Here is a 27535-nt window from a genome sequence, read left to right as displayed (position 1 = left end):
CTGTAAATATAGGAAAAAAAAAGAAATGATCAGTTGTCAAATTGTAGATGGCTTACATTAATAAGCTGGCTACGATCCTCCTCGATATCCATCGTAGCTTCAATGATGGGCACAACATTAAGTGATGCCATATTCATGCACTTAATAGCGTCGATCACTTTGGTTTGGTCGGTAACCCCGAAAACAATATCACTCACGGCTCCGAGTTGTTTCACGGGTCGACCCATAATACCTTTAAGCTCAGACTCGTGTGCTTTCAAGAACTTGAGCAGATTCATTTGGGTCAGCATTCTATAGCTGAATGCGCATTAAATCCAATCCACCTTTTTTATATGGCGGTACGGATCAACCTGACGGGTCTAACCCAAATTGACATCTCTACTCATCCCGACTATTTAAATTTAAAAATTTAAAACCTTATAATCATCTTCGAATTTTAATAATAATAAATTTTAAAAAAAATTTATATAATATTTGTGATTCTCGTATCTTCGACGTGGACGTGAAATTTGAACTCACGGATTATACTATTTCTGACAACCTGCTGTTCATTGTGCCAATAAGTTGAAGCAATTAGATCCAATTACATTCGAAGTACCGGATGGATTATGGAATTTCATATATTTTACACATATAAAATAATATGGAAATTAATATTTTACAAGAGATACTTTTATTTTATTTTATTTATTTATTTATTTTTGAAGATAAAACATCATTCATTCATATGATAATATTTTATTTATTACACCATCCCAAAAATGTGTAAAAGTAGTCAAAATCGTCGACCTTGGACGAAACCCATCAACGATCACCAGTCAATTTGGCAAAGTGCTGATTAAAATTAATACATAGTAAAACATGATTGCAAAAAATAAAATTTCTTCAAAACAAACCTAAGAAATTAATACATAGTAAAACATTATTCTTCCTGCATTATGATTTATGAACAACAATTAATTATCATGGAGAAATTCTTATTTCTCATGGTTTTCTCACTTTTTCTTGTACTCGGCTCTGTTACCTTTGCGAGAACGAATCTGAACACGACTACAGATGAAGAAGAATCACTTGTTGAATTCAAATCAAGAATCACTTCAGACCCTTTTAATATGCTGGCAAGAAATTGGTCCACCAACAATGGAGCTGATTCATTTTGTTTCTGGAATGGTGTTTCATGTGGTGCCAACAACAGGATCACAAAGCTGGACCTCCATGGTTGGAATCTTGAAGGCACCATTGCCCCACATATTGGAAACTTGACGTTTTTGATCTCTTTGGACCTCGGTTTCAACAGCTTCACAGGCCGAATACCCCAAGAATTATCGGGCTTGCGTAGATTGAAAGTGTTCAACTTAGGAGCCAACAATTTAACAGGTATGGTTCCATTATTTCTTAGTGACTTAACAGAACTTGAGCAAATCTTGCTGTATGACAACAGTTTTACTAGTGTCATCCCTCGTCTATCCAACCTTTCGAAATTGGAGATATTCAATATGTCGGAAAACTATCTATATGGAACTCTTCCACCAGAAATAGGCAATCTTTCTAGTCTACAAGTATTGATCACCATGTCCAACATGTTGTCTGGATCGATACCATTCGAGATATTCAACGTTTCGTCCCTCCAAACGATCGATCTCCGGAGTAACAGCCTTTCGGGCTCGTTCCCCATGAACTCATTTGACAATTTGCCTGAACTAAACACACTCAGATTATCTCGGAACAATCTCTCTGGGGTGATTCCTTGGGACATATACAAGTGTAAATCCTTGGAGATATTGTCTTTGTCGGGTAATGAATTTAGTGGGAGCATACCAAAAGAGATTGGAGAGTTGCCAAAGCTCAAGGAATTATACCTACGCGTAAACAATCTCCAAGGTCATTAATGCTTCTAATATTTCAACATTTCTAGTCCCCCAAATTTTAAGAAATATGATTATATTTTCCTTCATTCATTCGTTTCAAAGATAACAGTATATATATATATATATATATGACAGGTGAAATTCCATCAGATATCTTCAACTTATCTTCTCTGATAGTGCTCGATCTCTCTTCCAACAACCTGTGGGGAAATCTCCCTATGGACATTCAACTCCCGAATGTGCAGCGGCTGGAACTTTCTTCAAATCACTTGAGAGGACCAATCTTTCCAAACTTACTTGAATGCAGAAAGCTTTCGATTCTATCTCTGTCGAAAAACGAATTCACGGGCGTCATACCAAAGCAAGTTGGGAACCTGACTCAACTCAAGATGTTGGATTTAACACTTAACAAGATGACGGGTTTTAATTTCGACCAATTCATTCTTACGCTTCTTGTTTAATTTGCATGCATATATAATATCAACATTAATATTCTTGTTTCAGGAGAGATACCTAGGGAGCTTCTTAATCTTAAGCTCGAGGGGCTTTACTTGCGTATGAATGGCTTTTCTGGGTCCATTCCTGTTTCCATTTTCAACATTTCAACGCTTACAGAACTTGAACTTTCTGACAACCATTTTAGAGGTCAACTTCCGAGAGACATGGGGACTTCACTTCCAAATTTAAGATACATTGGTCTGAGTGGCAACAAACTCAATGGAACGATCCCAAATACCCTAAACAATGCTTCTAAGCTTGTTGTTATAGGCATCCTCAATAACTCATTTACGGGTACCGTTCCAGATTTAAGCAATTTAAGGCTTCTTAAGTTGCTATCTCTTGCAGGAAACAATCTGAATGGGGAATATCCTGGTCAAGAACTGAGATTCATTTCTTCATTGGCCTATTGTCCTGATTTGAAGATGTTGGAACTAGCATCAAACCAATTCGACGGCATCCTTCCAACTTCGCTTGGGAATTTATCCGAATCCCTTTGGTATTTCAGCATATTTGGTTGCCACATTACAGGATCTATTCCTCCTACAATTGGAAACTTGACAGGCCTTAAATCTGTTAATTTATTTGGCAATGAGTTAACTGGATTGATCCCGAAAACTTTAGGTGAACTAACACAAATGGAACAGATATATCTCGGACAAAATAGACTGCAAGGACACATACCCACAGAGCTTTGCCGACTGAGAAGATTGAGAGACTTGCAACTGAATGGAAACATGCTCAATGGTACAATTCCAGCATGCTTTGGAGATTTAAAATCCCTTAGTAGAGTGTACTTAGACTCTAACAGATTGACTTCTGTGGTACCAAATTTATGGAATATTCCAAATCTTTGGGAACTAAACTTGTCCACTAACTTATTGAGTGGAAACATACCATCAGAGTTCCCAAATTTGAAGTCACTGCAGAATCTCGACTTGTCTTGGAATCAATTTACAGGTGAGATCCCAATCAATATTGGATACTTGCAGTCTTTGGAGAACCTATCCTTGGCACACAATAACCTTCAAGGAAGTATTCCTCGGTCTACTGAAGATTTGCGAGGCTTGATAGCTTTGGATCTTTCACACAATAATATCTCTGGAAATATTCCTAAGTCATTAGAGTCCCTTGTGTTTCTAAGCTATCTTGATCTATCCTACAATAGACTAGAAGGAGAAATCCCAAGTGGAGGAAACTTCTCGAACTTTACAGCTCAATCGTTTACGGAGAACTATGCACTCTGTGGTGATGTTCGACTGCAAGTCCCACCTTGTCCTGTCAAAGGTGTTGACAAGTCTAGCTCAAAACATGTTTCCTTCGTCAAATACATCATACCTTCTAGTGTAATAGCTTTCTTGGCAGTGGCCTTGTCAATCTGGCTATTACGAAGATGGAAAACCAACAACAAACAAAATCAAATCGAGATCTCATCAGCTATTTCTTGGAGACGGATTTCTTACCATGAACTCCGACAAGCAACGGAAGACTTTAGTGAAGGCAACATTATCGGAAGAGGGAGCTTTGGTTCAGTATACAAAGGAACACTCTCTGATGGCTTGAACATTGCGGCAAAGGTTTTCAACATGCAACTCGAGGGAGCAATCAAAAGCTTTGATGTCGAGTGTGAAGTGATGAGCACTGTTCGTCACAAGAATTTAGTCCGTGTCATAAGTTGTTGCAGCAACACAGATTTCAAAGCATTGGTTTTGGAGTACATACCTAATGGTAGCCTTGAGAAGTGGCTATATTCCCCTAATAATTCTTTTGATTTGCTACAGAGATTGAACATAGCGATTGATGTTGCACTAGCTATAGAATATCTTCATCATGGGAATCCGTCACCAATCATTCATTGCGATTTAAAGCCTAGTAACATCCTGATTGATGAAGATATGATAGCACATGTTGGCGATTTTGGAATATCCAAACTCTTTGGAGAAAAGGAAGCTTTTCGTCAAACAATCACATTGGCAACCATCGGTTATATGGCACCAGGTGAACATAAGTCTTATATTTGTTTGAGCACTATAATTTTCTCCTTTCATATGACTATTTGAACAGTCATCTAATTAGTTCTTTTGAATTCTTGGTATCAGAGTATGGATCAGAAGGGAAGGTATCAACAAGCTGTGATATTTACAGTTACGGCATCACATTGCTAGAGCTGTTTACGAGTAAGAAGCCAACAGACGACATGTTTACAGAAGAAATGAGCTTGAACGATTGGGTGAGTGAAGCATTACAAGAAAACATAGTGACTGAAATTGCCGCCGCTGGCTTACTCAACCAAGAAGATCGACATTTCTCGAAAAAGGAACAGTGTGTCTCCTCTGTTTTCGACTTGGCGATGAAATGTTTGTCCATTTCACCACAGCAGAGAATCAACATGATTGAGACAATGGTGACACTCAAAAAGATCAAATCCTCATTTCTATCAAGCACGAGGTAGATCGAAACTGGTAAAATATATGGAAAATATGTTCAAAATAGGTATATTATATATGTTGAATTATCAGCGTGATATATGCTTTGGTGTCAATTCTGGAGATGTTCTTCCTTCCAGCACTCACTCAGAAGAACAATTAAGAAGTCTCTCAAGCAATTTATCAAACAAAATGAAGACGATTCAAGATAACACACGGGAGAGCAGTGATCTTCTTTATTGATTCAAGAACTTCTCACACTCTCTGATTTCCTCTCTTTTGCTTTCAATCTATCGTTGTTTTTTTTTTTTCTCCTGCGTTCTTTTATTCCTAACATGTACCTGATGACCAACCACTTGCGTAAGTCGAAGAATAATAAGTCAGCAGACACTTATTTCCACAATACATTTGATTTATGATTTCAAAATAGTTTTGGACTATTTTGAGAATTTTGATTGATTTCATGCTTTCACAGGTGACATTAATAATACTCTCTCTTCGTCTTTTTTTTTCTCTCTCTTTTGGGGTCTCGTTCTTCATTTTTCTTCTTGTTTTTACAATATTTGATAGGATTGGTTTATAAAGTTGGTTGAATAAACACTCACAACAAATTCCATTTTAAAATAAATTTAATCGGGCTAGCAATCTAGAGATTTTTGGGTTCGGTTGAATCGGATTGGATTCAAAAGCTAACCCGAAAAAAATAATCGGGTTCGGATTGGGTTTGGGTAAACCCGGGTTGACCAGGATGACTCGAAACTTATTATTATTGTTTTATTTTTATTTTAATTTTTATAAAAAATTAAAAAAGATATGAGAAATTTTTATAAGGGCAATTTGCTCAAAAATCGCCAAATGCAAACATGTTTTGCTTTGAGATCCCTAGTTATAAAATGTGGTACAAAATAATACAAGATATGGTACAAAACCATACAAGATGTGGTACAAATTAACAAAAAATGTGGTACAAAAAAGTGGCTAGGGAGTGCAGAGCAAAACATGTTTGCATTGGGGATTTTTGAGCAATTTTCACTTTTTATAAATTGTATGTTTGGAAAAAAAATTATCTTGATATAATAGATTTTGATCATTTAAATATATAATTTTGATTTTTTAAAATAATTTTTTATTTTTTGTTGTAAGCATACTTTAAATTTTCGACAACAAAAATATCAAATTTAAATGTGACTTGAATTTTTATTTAATTATTTTGTTAAAAATTAAAAAATCGGGTTGGTTCGAATTGATCAGGTTAGACGGGTTCGGTTTGACCATTTTCGGGTTCGATTGAGAAATTTTCATTAATTTATCATGTCAACACTACTCTCCCGAATTGATACCGTATCGAAAATTTCGATATACCGAAATGTCGGTATGACATAAATCCATATCGTTCTTACCGAAAAATTTCGGTATACCAAAATTCGGTACGGTATCGATATGATACCGCGTATACCTATACGCGGTATCATACTGATACCGTGTATACCGGCTTTTTTTATATTTTTTTCGATATACTGAAATATCAAAATTTCGCAAATCCTATACCGATACCGATACCGAAATTTTTGATATATACGATTTTTTTTCGATACATTATAGGCGGTATGATGGCATTTCGGTATTTTTCCCCAACCCTAATTATTTGTACAAAAATAATGTTTTATTTATTTTTGTCTCCCCCAAATTTGACAATAAGTTGGGAGTTGGGATATATGAAGATATTCCTCGTTCAATTAACTTTTCAATAAAATAAAATTTGTGTTCATAATTCTTTTCTTTTTATTATTTCTTTAGTTCTTCACTCGAATATAACAATCATGTTAATTACGGGAAGTTTTATGTCATCCCAAAGGGCACTGCCTTGGGGTGGCGTAGCAGAGCATGATTGATTAAAATCAGTGGCCTCACGTGGGGCCTACTGATTTTAACCAATCATGGGTTTACACGCCACCCCCAGAGCAGTGCCCTTGGGGTGGCATAGAATTTCCCGTTAATTACATATTCAAAATGCTACACTTTCATCATGAGTAGTTAATTTGCGAAATTCGAAACGACAATTTCAAGCTTTGGTATGATAATAAAATTATTAAAATTAAGATAATAATATATGCTTAATATTGTTTAATATTTATGTGAGAACCAGATTTTTTAGAAAAAGCCCATAGAAATTGGGATAATGCAACCCAAGAATTGGGACAAATTTGGCCCATGTAGACTAATTAATTGTTGCAGCCCTATTTTCAAAACTTGTGTCCCAAGAAAATCAAAATTTTGGCAAGGTAACCAATAATCATGATTAATTAGCCACGTTATTTTCATTCTTTAGAATTGTAACCACACTCTCCCTAAAATTAAGAGACATTGATGGCACAAATCAAGTCAATTCAATTCGATTTTTAAGGCTGATTTTGAATATGAATGAAAACCATTTGTAACCCTCATATTAATCATTATGATCAGCCATTATGAGTCTATTAAGCGACCATAAAACAAGGTTAATTACCCATTTTAAGGACCTTAATATGTGACCTTCAAGGCCAATTAAGTGGAAACCTTACATCTACCCTTTTCCCCCTCCCTATAAATACCACACCAAGGTGAAGGCATGAGCGCACCTAACACAAGACTTCTTCCTCTAGAGATCCGAGCAAATAAGGGTTAGGGTGCTGGAAATTCCGTCTAGTCCTAGAGCCAAGGTCTGCCCAAGAATCGAGCAAGGAAGTGCTGCCTGATTTCAAACAAGGTTTCAGCCAAAGAACAGTCAATTAATCCCCTTCTTTTCGTGTGAATCATGTGAGGAGGCTTTTGTTTTAAAACTTTATGTATGTTTGAAAAATCTCGATCATTCATGTTAATCGTTGGAATCTTGTTATGTAATTATTATTCTTCATGAAAATTTTTTAAAAGTACGTTTTGGCACTGTTACGACTCGAATTAGGAGTGAAAAGGAAATTTCCGAACCATGTTATGTTATGGCCCTGATGCGGTGGGTAAGAATAATCGTTCCATGACCTCACCCCTTAGAAGAATTACATATAGGGGATTGATCAGTTAGTCACGAATAAGGACATGAATTTCAGTGTCTGACCAAATAATGTTAAGTCATGTCGATTTTGTTATGATGTTTATGCTATGCTATGCGAGACATGCCATGTTATGTGAAACATGCTATGATATGTGAGGCATGATTAAGATGATATGTTTTGAAATATGACATGCTTGTAATCCAAGTATGAGTTTTCTAAATGAATATATATATGTATTTTGGTATGAACGATCGGCCCCCACTTGCTAAGTGTTTTCCAAAACGCTCATCCCTTACCTTTTCCCTCCCAGATGATACAGAAGAAGAATTAGAGGATCAGGAACAAGATCAGTTTTTGGCATGGTGAAAATAAGAACATGTTCAATTAATTTTTTTTTTTATATTTTTGTTGAACTTTTACCATTAATAACTTGGTTACTAAACGCCTCCGCAAGTTTATTCCGTTTTTGGGAATTTTGAGTTGTACAGAATATTTTATTTTGGAACTTATTAATGAAATAGACTGGTTTTAGTTAAATTATGTACTAAGAGGCTGGTTATTTTTTAATTTTATTTGAATGTAACGCCGATGTTACCAGACATCGGAGCAGGGAGTTACAGAAATGGTATCAGAGAAAAACCAGGTTCATGATCTTGATGGGAAATTAAGATCTAAAATGAGAATAAATCATTTGGGGACTAGTAATTAAGATTTAGAACGAGAATGAATCACTTGAGTACTAGTAAGAAAGATTGATAATGAGAAAGAACCACTTGATAACTTGTGTTTATGTCAAAGTTTAATATTGATATTTTGAATAAGTTAGATTGATTTTGTGATTAGTATTAAAGAACCTAGACTGATATTGAGAAATTATAACATGATGTCAGTAAGTATAGTAACTATGCTTCTTAGGGTACAAATAATTGTGGTGCTAGTTAGCTGGTATAGTGACTCGATGACCTTACAAATTATTGGAGCAATAGTTGAATGACAACTAGCTGATTTTAGAGACAAATCAAGTTTCAAGGACGAAACTTTCAATAAGAAAGGAAGGATGAGATAACCCGATTTTTTAGGAAAAACCCATAGAAATTGGGATAATGCAACCCAAGAATTGGGACAAATTCGACCCATGTAGACTTAATTTTGTTGCAATCCTATTTTCGAAACTTGCATCCCAAAGAAATCAGAATTTTGGCAAGGTAACAAATCATGATTAATTAGCCACGTTATTTTCATTCTTTAAGATCGTAACCACCACTCTCCCCAATATTAAGAGACATTGATGGCACCAAAAAATCAATTCAATTCGATTTTTAAGGCTGATTTTGAATATGAATGGAAACCATTTGTAACCCGCCATATTCATCATTATAATCAACAATTATGAGTCTATTAAGAGACCATAAATCAAGGTTAATTACCCCTTTTAAGGACCTTAATATGTGACCATCAAGGCCAATTAAGTGGGAACATTCCATCTACCCTTTTCCCCCTCCCTATAAATACCACACCAAGGTGAAGGCATGAGCGCACCTAACACAAGACTTCTTTCTCTAGAGATCCGAGCAAATAAGGGTTAGGGTGCTGAAAATTTCGTCGAATCCTAGAGCCAAGGTCTGCCCAAGAATCGACCAAGGAAGTGCTGCCCGATTTCAAACAAAGTTTCGACCAAAGAACAGTCAATTGAATCCCTTTCTTTTTGTGTGAATTATGTAAGTGGGCTTTTGTTTTAAAACATTATGTATGTTTGAAAAATCTCGATCGTTCATGTTAATCGTTGGAATCTTGTTATGTAATTATTATTCTTCATGAAACTTTGTTAAAAGTACGTTTTGGCACTGTTATGACTCGAATTAGAAGTAAAAATGAAATTTCCGAACCATGTTATGTTATGGCCCTGATGCGGTGGGTAAGAATAAACTAATGTTTCATGACCTCACTCCTTAGACGGATTACATATAGGGGACTGATCAGTTAGCCACGAATAAGGAGATGAATTTCAGTGTCTGGTCAAATCATGTTAAGTCATGTCGATTTTGTTATGATGTTTATGCTATGCTATGGAAGACATGCTATGATATATGAGACATGCTATGAGATGATATGTTTTGAAATATGACATGCTTGTAATCCAAGTATGAGTTTTCCAAATGAATATATATGTATTTTTGGTATGATCGATCGACCCTCACTTGCTAAGTGTTTTTCAAAACGCTGACCCCTTACCTTTTACCTCACAGATGATACAGAAGAAGAATTAGAGGATCAGGAACAAGACCAGTTTTGGGCATGGTGAAAAGAAGAACATGTTATATTAATTTTGTTATATATTTGTTGAACTTTTACCATTAATATTTTGGTTACTAAACGCTTCCGCAAGTTTATTCCGTTTTTGAGAATTTTGAGTTATACATAATATTTTGTTTTGGAATTTATTAATGAAATAGACTAGTTTTAGTTAAATTATTTACTAAGAGGCTCGTTGTTTTCAAATTTTATTTGAAAGCAACGCTGATGTCACCGGACCCCGAATCGGGGCGTGAAAATTTATTTATTTATTTATTATGTTGATTTATTTTATTTAAGTATTATTATACCTTACTTATAAGTGAGAATTTTGATTTAATATTGATATAAGCTACACCAAAATATGGATACAATTTAAATGTTATTTTGATATTACCAATTATTTAAAGTGGATACTTTGATTTTTATATATGAATTATATCATAATATTAAATTTTTTGTACCATTTAAATGTTCGCTCATTTTTATCAACCGTTTAAAGTGAGAATCTTGATTTGGTGTATAGAAATATATAACCAGGGGCGGCCCTGCCCGTCCCTGCCCCAGGGCGGGCAGGGCTCATGCCCAAGGTGGGGCCCCAAATTTATTAAAAGAATTTATTATAGATATATATTATAAATATTATGTATTAATGTAGTTCAATTAATTATTATTATATTATAGTAATTATTAAAAAAATCAAAAAATATTTATACATCTACAACAACAAAGCTATCACCCAAATTAATATGTTCAATTTTTGTTTCGTTCGTCACCTCTCAATTTGGCGTTGTTTGTGGTCGACCATCACTTTTCATTGTCTCTCCTTAATCATCGACATTCTTGGCATTGAGTTTTATAGCTTGATATTCGACCAATTTCTTTTTAACCTCTGTGTGTTAAAATTTGACTTATAACTCGTTCAATTTTTTTTTGATTTAATGTTATATTTTAATATTTATAGTTAATTTCATGTCGTGGTTGAAAATAATGGATTGAGTGTACGGATTTCGAAACTTATTTGAAAATTGGGACTTTTATTTAATTTATCTTTAATGACTAAATTAACTGCTTTTAAATTAAATTAACACGTAAATTTCAAGTTTTGATGGTTCAATGTGATTTTTTTTTATAATTTCATAATTATATTCACAAAATATGAAGATAATTTTGTATAGCTTGATTCTATATTTTTTAAATAAGATTTGATATTTACACTCTATTTTATGTTATTTACAATCCAATTCATGTGTAGAATGCAGTGTAAATTTATTTAAAAATGAAGTGCAAATAACAAAAAATACAGTGTAAATATCAACTTCTTTTTTTAAATTAATGTAAGAAACTCTTACTTTAATCTTTGCTCGGACCTCATTTTCCTTTGGAGCCCCCTGTATATAACACAATAAATACTTGAAAACATTATGTGTTTTGGTATATATAATATAATACTTATAAGAGAATAAATAAATAAGGGTTATTTAATATATTGAAATCATTTTATCAAGTGTATTCTGCTTATGTTCATTAATCCTAACTTAATTAGAAATGCCATGAGTTGATACTCTAATCTCCGGTACTACTTAAATTTAAAATTTTAAAATCTCATAATCATTTTTGAATTTTAATAATAATAATAATTTTAAAAGAATTCATATGATATTGGTGATTATCTTATCTTCCACGTTGACGTGAAATTCGAACTCATGGATTATGCTATTTTTGATAGAAAACTGCAATTTTGGTCTTTTATGTTTGTCACTTTGCGATTTCGATCTTTTATATTTTCATATTTCAGTTTTAGTCCTATATGTTTCAATTTTTGACAAATTCAGTCCTTTTTTATTCGAAAATGCTTATGTGGCACTATACACGTCATCTCCACATCAGCACTGCATTGGTGCCACATCAGCGCTACATCAGAAAAAAGACTGAAATTGCCAAAAAATAGATAGCAGACTAAAACTGAAATCTGAAAATATAGAAGACCAAAATCACAAAATTACAAACATACAAAACTAAAAAAGCAATTTTACGATATTTCTGACAACCTGGTGTTCATTGTGCCAAATTAAGTTTTTGAATCAATTAGATCCAATTACATTCGATGTACTGGATAGATTATGGAACTTCATATATTTTACACACAAAACAAAATAATATGAAAAATTAATATTTTACAAGAGGTACTTTTATTTTATTTTATTTATTACACCATCCAAAAAATGAGTGAAAGTCAAAATCGTCGACCTTTTGACGAAACTCACGTCAACGATCAGTACCAATCAATTTGGCAAGGTGCTAATTAAATTAATCTATTACTCTATTCTATTACATATATAAATATGTAAGTTTATCTATTATCTATCTATCTATTATTATTATTATTATTATTATTATTATTATTATTACTTATATGTGAGTTTATTTGTGAATTTACGTGACTACCCTTCTTTATTAATACTACATAATTAATGTGTTTTTTTCAATTGTTTATTTATTACATCTATTATCTATTACATATCTATTATCTATTATCTATTACATATATAAATATGTGAGTTTATTTGTGAATTTACGTGACTACCCTTCTCCATTAATACTACATAATTAATGTGTTTTTTTTTCAATTGTTTATTTATGTGACTCTTCAAATAAGTAATTTATTTAAAAAAAGTATATCATGATTCATGCACTCATTCAAATAAAAAATGAAAATTTTGTGCATCTACTATTTATTATTTAGTTTTTTATTATTTGATTTAATTTTTCTATTATATATCTTTAATATCTAATCTAATACTATAATCTATATTAACTATAAATGAGTTTGATTTGTGACCAATTTTACCCTCTATTCATTTGTGGTTCATAAGGTTGTTTATGTCATTTTTTGCACTAACTTAAGAGGGTCATTAATAGTATATTTAACTCCACCAAATTTCATAACCTTGTAGTTTGAATGTTTAGTGGAAAATGATATTCCTAGGAAAAATAAGAGCTAATTTTTTATTATTTGATGCATAGTGGAAAGGTTATTGATTGATGCATGGTAATTTGGATCCGTGTGTTTCATTTAATTATTTCGGTAATGTGTGTTAATTATTATAACCGACTATACTACATAATTAATGTGTTTTTTCAATTGTTTATTTATGTGACTCTTCAATTAAGTAATTTATTTAAAAAACTATATCATGCAATCTTTCAAATAAAAAATTAAAATTTTGTGCATCTACCATTTATTATTTATTTTTGTTCTTATCTATTATTATTATATTATTATTACATTACATTACATATATAAATATGTGAGTTTATTTGTGTATTTACGTGACTATCCTTCTCTATTAATACTATATAATTAATGTTTTTTTTCCAATTGTTTATTTTGTTACTCTTTAATTAAGTAATTTATTTTAAAAAAAGTATATCATGCACTCTTTCAAATAAAAAATTTAAATTTTGTGCATCTATTATTTATTATTTGGTTTTGTTCTTATCTATTATTATTATTATTATTATTATTATTATTATTATTATTATTATTACATTAAACATATTTTTATTAAATAAATATGTGAATTTATTTGTGAATTTACGCTACTAACCTTCTCTATTAATACTACATAATTAATGTGTTTTTTCAATTGTTTATTTATGTGACTTTTCAATTAAGTAATTTATTTAAAAAAATTATATCATGTACTCTTTCAAATAAAAAATTAAAATTTTGTGCATCTACTATTTATTATTTGGTTCTGTTCTTATTTGACATGCACTCTTTCCAATAAAAAATGAAAATTTCGCGTATCTACAATTTATTATTTTTTTGTTTTTTTTCTTATTTGATTTAATTTTTGTATTATATATCTCTAATATCTAATCTAATACTATAATATATACTATATAATTATAAATATATGAGTTTGATTTGTGACCAATTTTATCCTCTTATTTATTTGTGGTTCATAAGGTTGTTTATGCCATTTTTTGCACTAACTTAATAGGTTCATTAATAATATACTTAACTCCATCAAATTTCACAACCTTGTAGTTTGAATGTTTAGTGGAGATGATATTCCTAGGAAAAATTTAAAAGCTAATTCTTTTATTATTTGATGAATAGTGGAAGAGTTATTGATTGATGCATGGTAATTGGGGTCCTTGTGTTTTCATTTAATTATTTCGGTAATGTGTGATAATTATTATAACCGACACCCATTTTAATTTTTGTGAAATTAATTTTTTTTCCTTTTCATAAATATAAATAAATTTTGATTTCATTTTCATGTCTTTGATTTTATTTCAATATGAAGGGTATAAAGACGTCTAAATTTTTTCGGTTTGGCTTCCATATTATTTTTTTTTAAAAAAATAATTTTACATATAATTTTTTTCTAATAGCCACAAGTAGAATAAAGAAATTAGAAAAAAATTATAAATTCAAAAAAAAAATCCACAAGTTCCTTTAATAATATGTCAGTAAATGTCATTTTTTAGAGTTTTATTCTAATGAAACTAGGTATTGAAAGCAGGTAGATTATAAATGCACTTTTGTAAATTTTTCTAACGTTTTTGATTAGTTTGATTAATTTTTTCTATTTTATTTATATATATTATTCTCTATCTATAATTTATTTGTCGTTCATAAGGTTGTTTATGTCATTTTCTGTACTAACTTAATATAGTCATTAATAGTATACTTAACTCCACCAAATTTGATAACCTTGTATTTTGAGTGCTTAGTAGAAAATGTTGTTCCCAGAAAAAAAAACAAGAGCTAATTTTTTTTATTTGATGTATAATGGAAGGATTATTGATTGATGCATTGGAAGAGTGTGTTTGCATTTAATTATTTCGGTAAATGTGTGTTATTATTATGACCAAGTATCCATTTTTTTTTTGGTGAAATTAATGTATTTTTTTGCTATTGTCTCATCTTCCTAAATATGAATAAATTTTTCTGTCATTTTCTTGTCTTTGATTTTTACTTCAATATTAAGTATATAAAGACATCTACATTTTTTGTTTGGCTTCCAGATGTTTTTTTTTTTAACTCTTTACATATAATTTTTGTCTAATAGCCACAAGTAGAATAAAGAGATTAAAATATTAAAAACACTTTAAAAAAATCCACAAGTGCCCTTTAAAATATGTCAATATATGTCATTTTTTTAGAGTCTCTTTCCAATAAAATTGAGTATTGAAAACATGTGGATTTTAAGTGTGCTTTTGTAAATTTTTCTAACATTTATTTTGCATTATAATTTTATTATTTTAGTTTATTTTCAGTTTTATTCATAGAAAAAGAAATTAATGAGAAGTTTTAAATGATAGAAATTACTTTATACTTTTGAATTTAATGTAAACTATATATAATATAATATTTATAATAAATATTAATTATAGGAAAAAAAGATTTACATATGACGATTGATTTTTTCCCCTTAAAACACATATTGTATTTTTCATCTTTAAAATATGTGTTTTTATTACACATATTTATTTAATTCATATCATGAGAAATTTTATTTCTCATGAAATTAATATTCATCAATATTAATTTACAGAAGAATCATTGTGAAATAAAATTAAATATTTATATTATGTAACTCTAAAAAAATAGAGAAATGTTTTAAATGGTTGAAAATTTTGCACAAACACGAGTGATATTGAATTTAATTACAATTTTAGGGTTTTTATTTTAACATTAATATGATCATTTTTTTAAATTAAGAAAATTTTTCGAGACATATAGCTTGTGTTGTTGTGCAGTTTAAAAAATTTGAAGTTGCACTGTCACCACCAGCTATAATTATTGGTAAGTGCCATACACTCGGTCTTACATTATTTTTAGGGTAATACTACATGTACACGAACAGTTACACGTTGAGTTACACATTACACTTAAAATTACATAATTATCCATAATGCATTTTTGAAAGATTTTTTCCAAATAAAGTGCAGAGATAATCATATAATTTTAAGTGTAATGTGTAACGCAACGTGTAACACTTCATGTACATGTAGCATTACCCTTATTTTTATTTGTTTTATTTATGATTAGTATTACTTTAATGGAAAAAATACTCTATCCGTCCAAATTATATAGGTCACGTTTTTTTTTCCCAAATGTATAGTAATATTTATTACACTCCTTAACTAATATTCTCTTATTAACTACATCTTTAAAATTATGCAATAATTTTTTAAATACATTAAATAGGAATAAAATAGAAAGTTTGTACAAAATTTGTTTCTCAATAATTTTTTTTAATCCGTGTGAAAAAAATAGGTCTATATAATTAGAACAAATGAAGTATCTTTTTTGGCTTGAAGAGATTTGTCTTTGCATGAAGATCACACGAAGATAACAAGAAGATCCAACATGTTGTCTGGATCGATACCATATGAGATATTCAACATTTCGTCCCTCCAAACCATCGATCTCCGGAGCAACAGCCTTTCGGGCTCGTTCCCCATGAACTCATTTGACAATTTGCCTGAACTAAACACACTCAGATTATCTCGGAACAATCTCTCTGGGGTGATTCCTTGGGACATATACAAGTGTAAATCCTTGGAGATATTGTCTTTGTTGGGTAATGAATTTAGTGGAAGCATACCAAAAGAGATTGGAGAGTTGCCAAAGCTCAAGGAATTAAACCTACGCGTAAACAATCTCCAAGGTAATTAATGCTTCTAATATTTCAACATTTCTAGTCCCCCAAATTTTAAGAAACATGATATTTTCCTTCATTAATTCATTCATTTCTTGGGCATAAAGAATCAAAGATAACAATATATATATGTCAGGTGAAATTCCATCTGTTATCTTCAACTCATCTTCTCTGATGGTGCTCGATCTCTCTTCCAACAACCTGTGGGGAAATATCCCTTGGGACATTCAACTCCCGAATGTGGAGGTGCTGCAACTTTTTTCAAATCACTTAAGATGACCAATCTTTTCAAACTTGCTTGAATGCAGAAAACTTTCGATTCTAGTTTTGTGGGGAAATGAATTCACAGGATTTATACCAAAGAAAGTTGGGAACCTGACTCAACTCAAGAGCTTGCCTTGGCAGGATCAGTTACCTTTGATCGAATTTGCCTACAATAACAGTTATCATCGTAGTATTGATATGACATCTTTCGAGGCATTGTATGGTCGAAGATGTCGTACTCCGTTATTCTGGGATGAGATAGGAGAACGGCAAGTTGAAGGTCCCGAGTTGGTGCAACAGATTGAATACAAGGTAGATTTGATCAAAAGGAGGATTAAAACTGCTCAAGATAGACAAGCCAGTTATGCTAATATTCACCGCAGACCACTTCAGTTCGAGCCTGGTGAATATGTGTTCTTGTGAGTGTCACCTTTTAGGAAGGTGATGAGGTTTGGGATGAAAAGCAAGTTATCACCTCGATATATTGGGCCTTTCCAGATATTGGAAAAGATCGGAGATGTTGCATATCGTTTGGCTTTACCGCCATATATTTCCAGTATACATGATGTTTTTCACGTGTCGTTGCTTTGACAGTGCATAACTGATGAGTCACACATTATCCAGCCTTCTGACGTTCAGCTAGAGTCAGATCTGTCGTATGTCGAACGACCACTCCGTATCCTAGACAGGAAGGAGAAAGTTCTTTGGGACAAAACTATACTACTTGTGATGGTACAGTGGCAGCGCCGAGGCGTCGAAGAAGCAACTTGGGAAACAGAGAGCCATATACGAGCGGAATATCCTGAGTTGTTTGCTTTGTACTTTTGATTACCATGTAAAGATGTAATTACAGTTGTTTTAATATAACATGGTTTGATGTTTCATATTGTTATCTTGATTTTTCTTTAGATTTTATTTCGCGGACGAAATATCTAAAGGTGGAGAGAATATAGTAACCCAGATTCCATTTTAAGATAATAATATGTTAAACATGATTAAGGGTTAGTAATTATCCAATTTCAGGGCTTAATCGGGCTTCAGAATTAAGAATTGGGCTTCCATGATTTGGGCCAGTTCGGACGGTCTGAAGAGGACTTCATATGATCCAAACCCAGTGGTCCGGGAGCTCCGAACGTGGTCTTGAAGACTTCGGAGTTAAGTCAAGTTCGGACGATCCAAACCCTAGATCGGACGGTCCGAACTCCTTCATTAAACAATGCACGATGACTAAGCCTTGAGTTTTGACAAGTGTCGGATGTAGAGCAGTTCGGACGGTCCGAACTTGAGTTCCGAGGCTCCGAACCCGACATGTATTCATGCATGCATTGAGCTGGATCGAACGCTCCGAAACTGAGTTCGGAGGATCCGAACCTTGGCCGGATCTTGGCCTATAAATAGGGGTCTCTGGAGTTCATTTTGAATTACGAATTACGAGTTTCTTTCTTCAGTTATATAGTATGAGATAACACTTGAGGTCCCTATTTGTTATTATAGAAGTTCTGGAATAACCAAGGCGTGGTTATAATCATCCGGGAATAGCGACTCCAAAGGGCTTAATACGGACGAAGGTATGGTCCGAAAATCTATTTAAGTTTTGGGAATACTTATTAGCTTAGTTAAGACTTATAGAACTTGTGTAGTGATACGGTGAACTTTTGAATATATGCTTGGAACCTAGGATCCTACTAGACTTGAACTAGCCTAGAGGTACGTACACATTGACTGAGATTGCCAGCGAGTATACATTTTTATGTGTTGCATTTATTTGGCATTATTATATGGCATGATATATGATTTACCGTTTTTCATATTCATATGTCATGTGTATATACACGTTGAGCCTATACCTTGTTATACCTTATTATAGAGCCGCTCAGCTCTATAATTGATAGTCTGTCATTGAGAGTACTGCAACGGCGGGGACATGTATGTTTGACTAATCTGGTGTTCTAGACGAGTGTGGTTGTACCCAGAGGTTGATCCGTGAGGTTATAGCACTCATCTGGTGCCTGTACTAAGCATGACTTATCAGATGATCATTTACCAGTCATCACAGTTACATGCATCATATACATATATTTACTCATGTTTATGTACTGGGCGTTAGCGCTCACGTCGTAGTTGTTATCTTGGACACCCTATTCCATGGAGCAGGTCGCAGGATGGACGGAGCCGGTAGCTCGAGGCAGGACTATGGAGCAGGAGCCTTGAGGAGTTAGTTTATACAGCAGGATTTGTTTAGCTGTATAAATGTTTTAAACAGCTTACTTTTGAGTTGCTTAAAATGGTTGTATCACTACAGTATTAAGTTTTGAACTTCTGTACTAAGCTGATATGTAAATTATGAGTTATGTTTCCGCGTGTTTTACTCTGTTAAGTAATTATGCTTTATTTAAGTTTAATGCATGTCATAGTTGTCAGTTAGTAGGTGATTCATTGCTAGGTCACTACAATACTAGAGTCTCCATCATATGATCGGAGGCTCCGAAATCGACAATCCAAGACTCAGCAACACAAGAATTTAGAGCAGACTGGATTTTACCAGATTGGGTGATGGAGCAAGAGCCAACAGGTAGACTTGGAGATGGATTGAGAGAGGAATAACGGAGAAGACGACAATACCGTTCAATCTGCTCTAACTATTCCTTTTGAATGGTGCAGTGATGTCAAAGGTTGCAAGCTGCTCTTGGGCTGTTTGGGTTTGGAAGCCATGACCTTGGGGTCGTTTTCGTGGCTGCCAGTCCACTGGTTTGCCGTATATTTCCCAGAACTTGTCCTTGGTATGTCCAGGATGTTGGCAGTGTTTGCACCAAGGGCATTTTCCTTGACGCTGACCCTGGCTGTTGGATTTATTAGAGATCAAGATAGAGACTTCCAGGGCAAAAGATGCAGCTGGAAAAGAGGTGGGCAGCATGACTTTACGGTGCATCTCTTCATGCCGAACTTCAGCGCGAATGCATCCTCAGGAGATGAGAACGGCTCCCGTGCAATGACACTGCCTCAAACATCATCGAGTTCCCGAGAGTCCTGCCAGAAAATCAAAGACACGTTCTTTTTCTAGATTTTGACGAACTTTGACGTTGCAATCAGCACAAGTTGGAGTGCTGTCCAGAAAAAATCCAACTCTTGCCACAAGTCTTGAAGATCCGTGAAGTATTGGGTCAAGGAATTAGAACCTTGTTGTAGTGCCTTGAGTTTTGATCGAAGCTCGAAGATTTGCGAGGCATTCCCAAGGTCGGAATACACCCGACGAGCAGTGTCCCAGATTTCTTTGGCAGTTTGTAACCACAAAGCTGATGTTGTTCTCCATGGAGTTGATGAGCCATGCGAGAACAATGGAATTTTCAGCCACCCAAATTTTGTATGAAGGATCCGACGTCTTAGGTGACTCGAGTTCGTCGGCGAGGTATCCCATTTTTCCACAGCCACATATTACAATTTTGACAGATTGTGCCCATTGTAGGTAATTGTGGCCGTTGAGTTTGTGGGCAGTGATTTGAAGAGAGGAAATATCGCTCTCGGAAAGAGGAGCAATAGTCGCTGACGACTTTTCAGATTTTCCAGAATTCTCATCAGTCTTGGATGTGTCCGATGACATTTTTGGATATGAAGACTGCGAGAGAGGAGGCTGCAAACAAGGCTGTTAAATGACGAAGGATATTTCGAATTCTCTGGCTCGTGATACCATGTAGAAAACGAGAATTGAAAAAAATATTTCCGTGTATATTATTGACTACAATTTACACATTTAAATAAAATACAAGGAGTGCATCTAATCTCCTAAAATAAGAAAGATAATATCCTCTTACCAAGTTTAAGATACTTGAAAAATCCTACAACTATAATAAAATATTCACACAATCTACATTATATTTTATTTATTCTACATATCCACATCAACGTCACATTGGAAAAAAACTAAAATTGTCAAAAAAATAGTTAACTAAAATTGAAATCTGATAATATTGAGGATTAAAATAACAAATAAACAAACATATCGGCCCAAAAAAATAATTTTTGCTTAACAAACCCATAAATACCAATTAAAAAGTCCAACTAAGAGCCTCAAATTAACGATGATATTACTATTATAATTGTGTGACTACGAAGAAAATGACTAAATTGATATAAAAATAGTTATAGGACCATAACTGATTTAAAAAAAAAATACACATGACTAAAAATTTCAGATCAAATTTCAGATCCCAATACATACAAAGCTATAACTGATATTTTTGCCCAATCATAAATCAAAAGTTTTGTCAATCTATATGATAAAACATAAAGAAAATGTTTAGTATACTGATGTTCGATATATAGATAGGTTGAGTCTGTGTTGAATGATCAATGAGTGTTTCATCAACGCACCAAGCAATAGAGATGGAATCAAAGGGGGGCCAATGGTTGTATCCGCTCCCTTCAATTTTGGCTCATCTATAATATGTTATCCTCCAGATTTACAATAACAGTTTTTTTTTCTTTCTAAATAATTTACCCGCACCGTCTTCTCTCATCCTTCGCTCCTGGGGGCGAAGCTAGTTCAGGTCCAGTGTGGGCACTTGCCTACACTGGGCCAAAAAAAAAAAAGGGATATATAGTGCCCACACTGGGCCAAAAAAAAAGGGGGATATATAGGTCTAATTATTAGTTAAATACAAGCCCATTAATTTTTTTTTATACATTGTTGAGCCCACTACACATTAGGTCTAGCCCAAATTCCATTTTTCTTAATTCCTTGCGTAGTTGCGCTATTCTTCTTTTGCTCGCCCCTGGAATTGGGAACTTTCTGCCTGCAGTTGCTCTCATCCTTCAAACTTCAAAGATCGTCATCTGGCTAGTGATGCCCATCACTTTTCTGCTTTTTTTTTTCTACATTGGTCTCCTTATTTAGGTATGCAAAAATGTAAATAGGTTAATAATTTTGTCTGTGATGAGATATTAGGTATTTAGGTTTCATCAAATTGAACTTCTTATTTATTTTTTAATTGTCATTTTAATTATATGTAAATTATATATTAAACTTACAAAAATATGTGAATAAAGAAATGAAAATGAATGAAGATTACGTGAGGGTCATTGACACTTTAGCATTCTTGTTTTTTTTTTTTCTGGATACAATTGTTTTTTTTATTTTGAATTTTGATGCGTAATATTGGGTTTGTTTGTTGAAAAATTATTGGTTTTTAGTAGATCAAATGTAAATTGTTTTGTGATGGTTTTATTCTTAATTATTTTTTTCCATTGACCTATAATTTGTATAATTTTATTGTATGAGTTCTTATCATATCGAACTACTATAGTATGTCATCGCCTACATTGAAAAAAATTCCTAGCTCCGCCCCTGTTCGCTCCCCTTACTTGGATTTACTGGCTCCGTCCCTGCCAGGCAGTATACGTTCTTCTATGGGCAGCCTAAATGAAAGGTTGAAAAATTCAATTCTAGCTTAATAATTGAAGTAGATATTTGCGTCATATCCTGAATAATAAACTTGGAGAAGTCGTCCCTAGCTTAATAATAGAAGCTATATAAAAAAAATAATCAGAGAATTCTTTGAGGCACTGGCATAAACTTTTTTCGATTGGAGATAAGGAGAGGTCTGGGTTCGAACACAGGTAAGACTTGATAGTGAAAAAACTCCAACCCATGTATTTTAAAAAATATATATATATTACTCCACACAAAATATTATATTATCAAATAATTAATAGTTCTCAAAAAAAGAGGAATCAAATATTGTTTCTGGTGAAATCACAAGTAACCAAGAGTAAACGTTGAAACCGAATGTTGTATTTGGATTGAAAAATTTTAGTCATTGGATTTCAAATTCACATATTATAAATCAAATTGTATCTATTTGGCTCAAACAGAGAATGAAAGGATTTGAATCACTCAATCACTCGTGTTGCTGAAGCATATACATATATTTTTTGTTTCAATCTCAAATTTAATCTTCAACCTAGTCACGAAGAAATTTTTTTGATGTAGTACGTGCCTCACCAACAATCTTTTATTCGAAAATCACCACTAACTCTATGTATACATATACTAGCTACAGCGATCGAGTCATTGAACACATGTATTATGTGTGTAACATAAGAATATATAAATAATGTAAATAATATTTTGAAAGTTTTTGATTTAATCAAAATTATTCCACTGAAAAGATCTTTTCATTGATGCATTTGATATAACTTTGCAATTTCAAAAAGTAACGGGTGTAACCTTACGTATCTTTTACGGTACATCTAACATATCTTCACGAGACTTTCACACGAAATAAAATGGGATATCCAAGCTTTAATACTTATAATTCGGACCTTTGACAAAAGCGAAAATCAAAGATAAACATATCAACCATGATTAGGCAGAACATTTAGTGAAGAGATTTTACAAATAAAAATGGTCTTCAAATCAAGCATGAGAATCTGAACACTTCACGAAATATTCAAACTCACCAGCATCCTGAAATATTTGATGGAGAAACTCTCATTATTTCTTTTCGCATTTTCACTTATATCTACACTCAACTCTTCTAAATCCATCGCATTTGCAGGAACAAATCCGAACTCGACTACAGAGGAAGAATCACTCCTCGCATTCAAATCAAGAATCACCTCGGACCCTTTCAATATGTTGGCAAGAAATTGGTCCACTAGTGACAAGTCTCCTTTTTGTTCCTGGATTGGTGTTTCATGTGGTGCCAACAACAGGATCACAAAGCTGGACCTCCATGGTTGGAATCTTGAAGGCACCATTGCCCCGCATATTGGAAACTTGACGTTTTTGATCTCTTTGGACCTCAGTTTCAACAGCTTCACAGGCCGAATACCCCAAGAATTATCGGGCTTGCGTAGATTGAAAGTGTTCAACTTAGGAGCCAACAATTTAACAGGTATGGTTCCATTATTTCTTAGTGACTTAACAGAACTTGAGCAAATCTTGCTGTATGACAACAGTTTTACTAGTGTCATCCCTCGTCTATCCAACCTTTCGAAATTGGAGATATTCAATATGTCGGAAAACTATCTATATGGAACTCTTCCACCAGAAATAGGCAATCTTTCTAGTCTACAAGTATTGATCACCATGTCCAACATGTTGTCTGGATCGATACCATTCGAGATATTCAACGTTTCGTCCCTCCAAATGATCGATCTCTGGAGTAATGGCCTTTCGGGCTCGTTCCCGGTGAACTCCTTTGACAATTTGCCTGAACTAAACACACTCAGATTATCTCGGAACAATCTCTTGGAGTGATTCCTTGGGACATATACAAGTGTAAATCCTTGAAGATATTGTCTTTGTCGGGTAATGAATTTAGTGGAATCATACCAAAAGAGATTGGAGAGTTGTCAAAGCTCAAGGAATTATACCTACGAGCAAACAATCTCCAAGGTAATTAATTAAAAAGCACACTAAATTAACTATTTAATCTTCTATCTACTTATAGAAGATCAAGGACAGGTGAAATTCCATCTGTTATCTTCAACTCATCTTCTCTCATAGTGCTTGATCTCTCTTCCAACAACCTTTGGGGAAATCTCCCTCGGGACGTTCAACTCCCGAATGTGGAGCTGCTGGAACTTTTTTCAAATCACTTGAGAGGACCAATCTTTCCAAACTTACTTGAATGCAGAAAGCTTTCGATTCTATCTCTGTCGAATAACGAATTCACGGGCGTGATACCAAAGCAAGTTGGGAACCTGACTCAACTCAAGATCTTGGATTTAGAACTTAACAACATGAGGAGTACTTATCTACTAATTCATTCTTACGCTTCTTGTTTAATTTGTATGCATATATATATATTAACATTACTATTCGTGTCTCAGGAGAGATACCTTGGGAGCTTCTTAATCTTAAACTCGAGGGGCTTTACTTACGCATGAATGGCTTTTCTGGGTCCATTCCTGTTTCCATTTTCAACATTTCAACGCTAAAAGAACTGGAGCTTTCTGACAACCATTTTAGAGGTCAACTTCCAAGAGACATGGGGACTTCACTTCCAAATTTAGAGTACCTTGGTCTAGCTAGCAATGACCTCATTGGAACGATCCCAAATACTCCATACATCCTCAATAACTCATTTACGGGTACGGTACCAGATTTAAGCAATTTAAGGCTTCTTCAGTTGCTCTCTCTTGCAGGAAATCATCTGAATGGGGAATATCCTGGTCAAGAACTGAGATTCATCTCTTCATTGGCCTATTGTCCTGATTTGAAGATGTTGGAACTAGCATCAAACCAATTCGACGGCATCCTTCCAACTTCGCTTGGGAATTTATCCGAATCCCTTTGGTATTTCAGCGTATTTGGTTGCTACATTACGGGATCTATTCCTCCCACAATTGGAAACTTAACAGGCCTTAAATCTTTTAATTTATTTGGAAATGAGTTAAATGGATTGATCCCGAAAATTTTAGGGGAACTAACACAAATGGAACAGATATATCTCGGACAAAACAAACTGCAAGGGTACATACCCGCAGAGCTCTGCCAACTGAGAAGATTGAGAGACTTGCAACTGAATGGAAACATACTCAATGGCACAATACCAGCATGCTTTGGGGATTTAAAATCCCTTAGTAGAGTGTACTTAGACTCTTAACAAATTGACTTCTGTGCTACCAAATTTATGGAATATTCCAAATCTTTTGGAACTAAACTTGTCCACTAACTTATTGAGTGGAAACTTACCATCAGAGATCCCAAATTTGAAGTCACTGCATATTCTCGACTTCTCTTGGAATCAATTTACAGGTGAGATCCCAATCAATATTGGATACTTGCAGTCTTTGGAGAACCTATCCTTGGCACACAATAACCTTCAAGGAAGTATTCCTCGGTCTACTGGAGATTTGCTAGGCTTGATAACTTTGGATATTTCACACAATAACATTTCTGGAAGTATTCCCAAGTCATTAGAGTCCCTTGTGTTTCTAAGTTATCTTGATCTATCCTACAATAGATTAGAAGGAGAAATCCCAAGTGGAGGACATTTCTCAAACTTTACAGCTCAATCGTTTACAGATAACTATGCACTCTGTGGTGATGTTCGACTGCAAGTCCCACCTTGTCCTGTTAAAGGTGTTGACAAGTCTAGCTCAAAACATGTTTCCTTCGTCAAATACATCATACCACCTAGTGTAATAGCTTTCTTGGCAGTGTCCTTGTCAATCTGGCTAATACGAAGACGGAAAGCCAACAACAAACAAAATCAAATTGAGATTTCATCAGCTATTTCTTGGAGACGGATTTCATACCATGAACTCCGACAAGCAACGGAAGAATTTAGTGAAGGCAACATTATCGGAAGAGGGAGCTTTGGTTCAGTATACAAAGGAACACTCTCTGATGGCTTGAACATTGTGGCAAAGGTTTTCAACATGCAACTCGAGGGAGCAATCAAAAGCTTTGATGCCGAGTGTGAAGTGATGAGCACTGTTCGCCACAAGAATTTAGTCCGTGTCATAACTTGTTGCAGCAACACAGATTTCAAAGCATTGGTTTTGGAGTACATAACAAATGGTAGCCTTGAGAAGTGGCTATATTCCCTTAATAATTCTTTGGATTTGCTACAGAGATTGAACATAGCGATTGATGTTGCACTAGCTATCGAATATCTTCATCATGGGAATCTGTCACCAATCATTCATTGCGATTTAAAGCCTAGTAACATCCTGATTGATGAAGATATGATAGCACATGTTGGCGATTTTGGAATCTCCAAACTCTTTGGAGAAGAGGAAGCTTTTCGTCAAACAATCACATTGGCAACCATCGTTTATATGGCACCAGATGAACATAACTCTTTTATTTGTTTGAGCACTATTATTTTGTTCCTTTCATATGACTATTTGAACAGTCATCTAATTAGTTCTTTTGAATTCTTGGTATCAGAGTATGGATCAGAAGGGAAGGTATCAACAAGCTGTGATATTTACAGTTATGGCATCACATTGCTAGAGCTGTTTACGAGTAAGAAGCCGACAGACGACATGTTTACAGAAGAAATGAGCTTGAAGGATTGGGTGAGTGAAGCATTACAAGAAAACATAGTGTCTGAAATTGCCGCCGCTGGGTTACTCAACCAAGAAGATCGACATTTCTCGAAAAAGGAACAGTGTGTCTCCTCTGTTTTCGACTTGGCGATGAAATGTTTGTCCATTTCACCACAGCAGAGAATCAACGTGATTGAGACAATGGTGACACTCAAAAAGATCAAATCCTCATTTCTAGCAAGCACGAGGTAGATCGAAACTGGTAAAATATATGGAAAATAAAGCTTCATATATATAGTGTTGGAATTGTCCTTCGTTACATAAATATGTTCAAAGATGCTTGTATATTATATATGTTGAATTATCAGCGTGATATATGCTTTGGTGTCAATTCTGGAGATGTTCTTCCTTCCAGCACGCACTCGGAAGAACAATTAAGAAGTCTCTCAAGCAATTTATCAAACAAAATGAAG

At 33.8% G+C, this 27535-nt stretch overlaps 1 protein-coding gene across 3 annotated transcripts; it reads left to right on the top strand.

The window, feature by feature from the left end:
* The first annotated feature begins 927 nt into the window (after nucleotides 1–927).
* On the top strand, nucleotides 928–27535 carry LOC140882629 (uncharacterized). 3 transcript variants are annotated; one of them, XM_073288743.1, is made up of 5 exons: nucleotides 928–1881; nucleotides 2004–2288; nucleotides 2373–4364; nucleotides 4466–4828; nucleotides 4933–5280. In XM_073288743.1, the coding sequence occupies exons 1-4, from the start codon at nucleotides 939–941 to the stop codon at nucleotides 4816–4818; spliced, it is 3573 nt and encodes a 1190-aa protein (XP_073144844.1). In that variant the 5' UTR covers nucleotides 928–938; the 3' UTR covers nucleotides 4819–4828; nucleotides 4933–5280. The 3 variants fall into 3 exon arrangements, with proteins under 3 accessions (XP_073144844.1, XP_073144845.1, XP_073144843.1); XM_073288744.1 differs by lacking the exons at nucleotides 4466–4828; nucleotides 4933–5280 and adding an exon at nucleotides 26962–27535; XM_073288742.1 differs by having other exon boundaries at nucleotides 4466–5280.

The sequence above is a fragment of the Henckelia pumila genome, chromosome 2, assembly GCF_033568475.1.
Source record: "Henckelia pumila isolate YLH828 chromosome 2, ASM3356847v2, whole genome shotgun sequence".
In the NCBI taxonomy this organism is placed as follows: Eukaryota; Viridiplantae; Streptophyta; class Magnoliopsida; order Lamiales; family Gesneriaceae; genus Henckelia; species Henckelia pumila.
The sequence above is the reverse complement of the archived record's forward strand: the minus strand, read 5'-3'. Positions and strand labels throughout refer to the sequence as shown.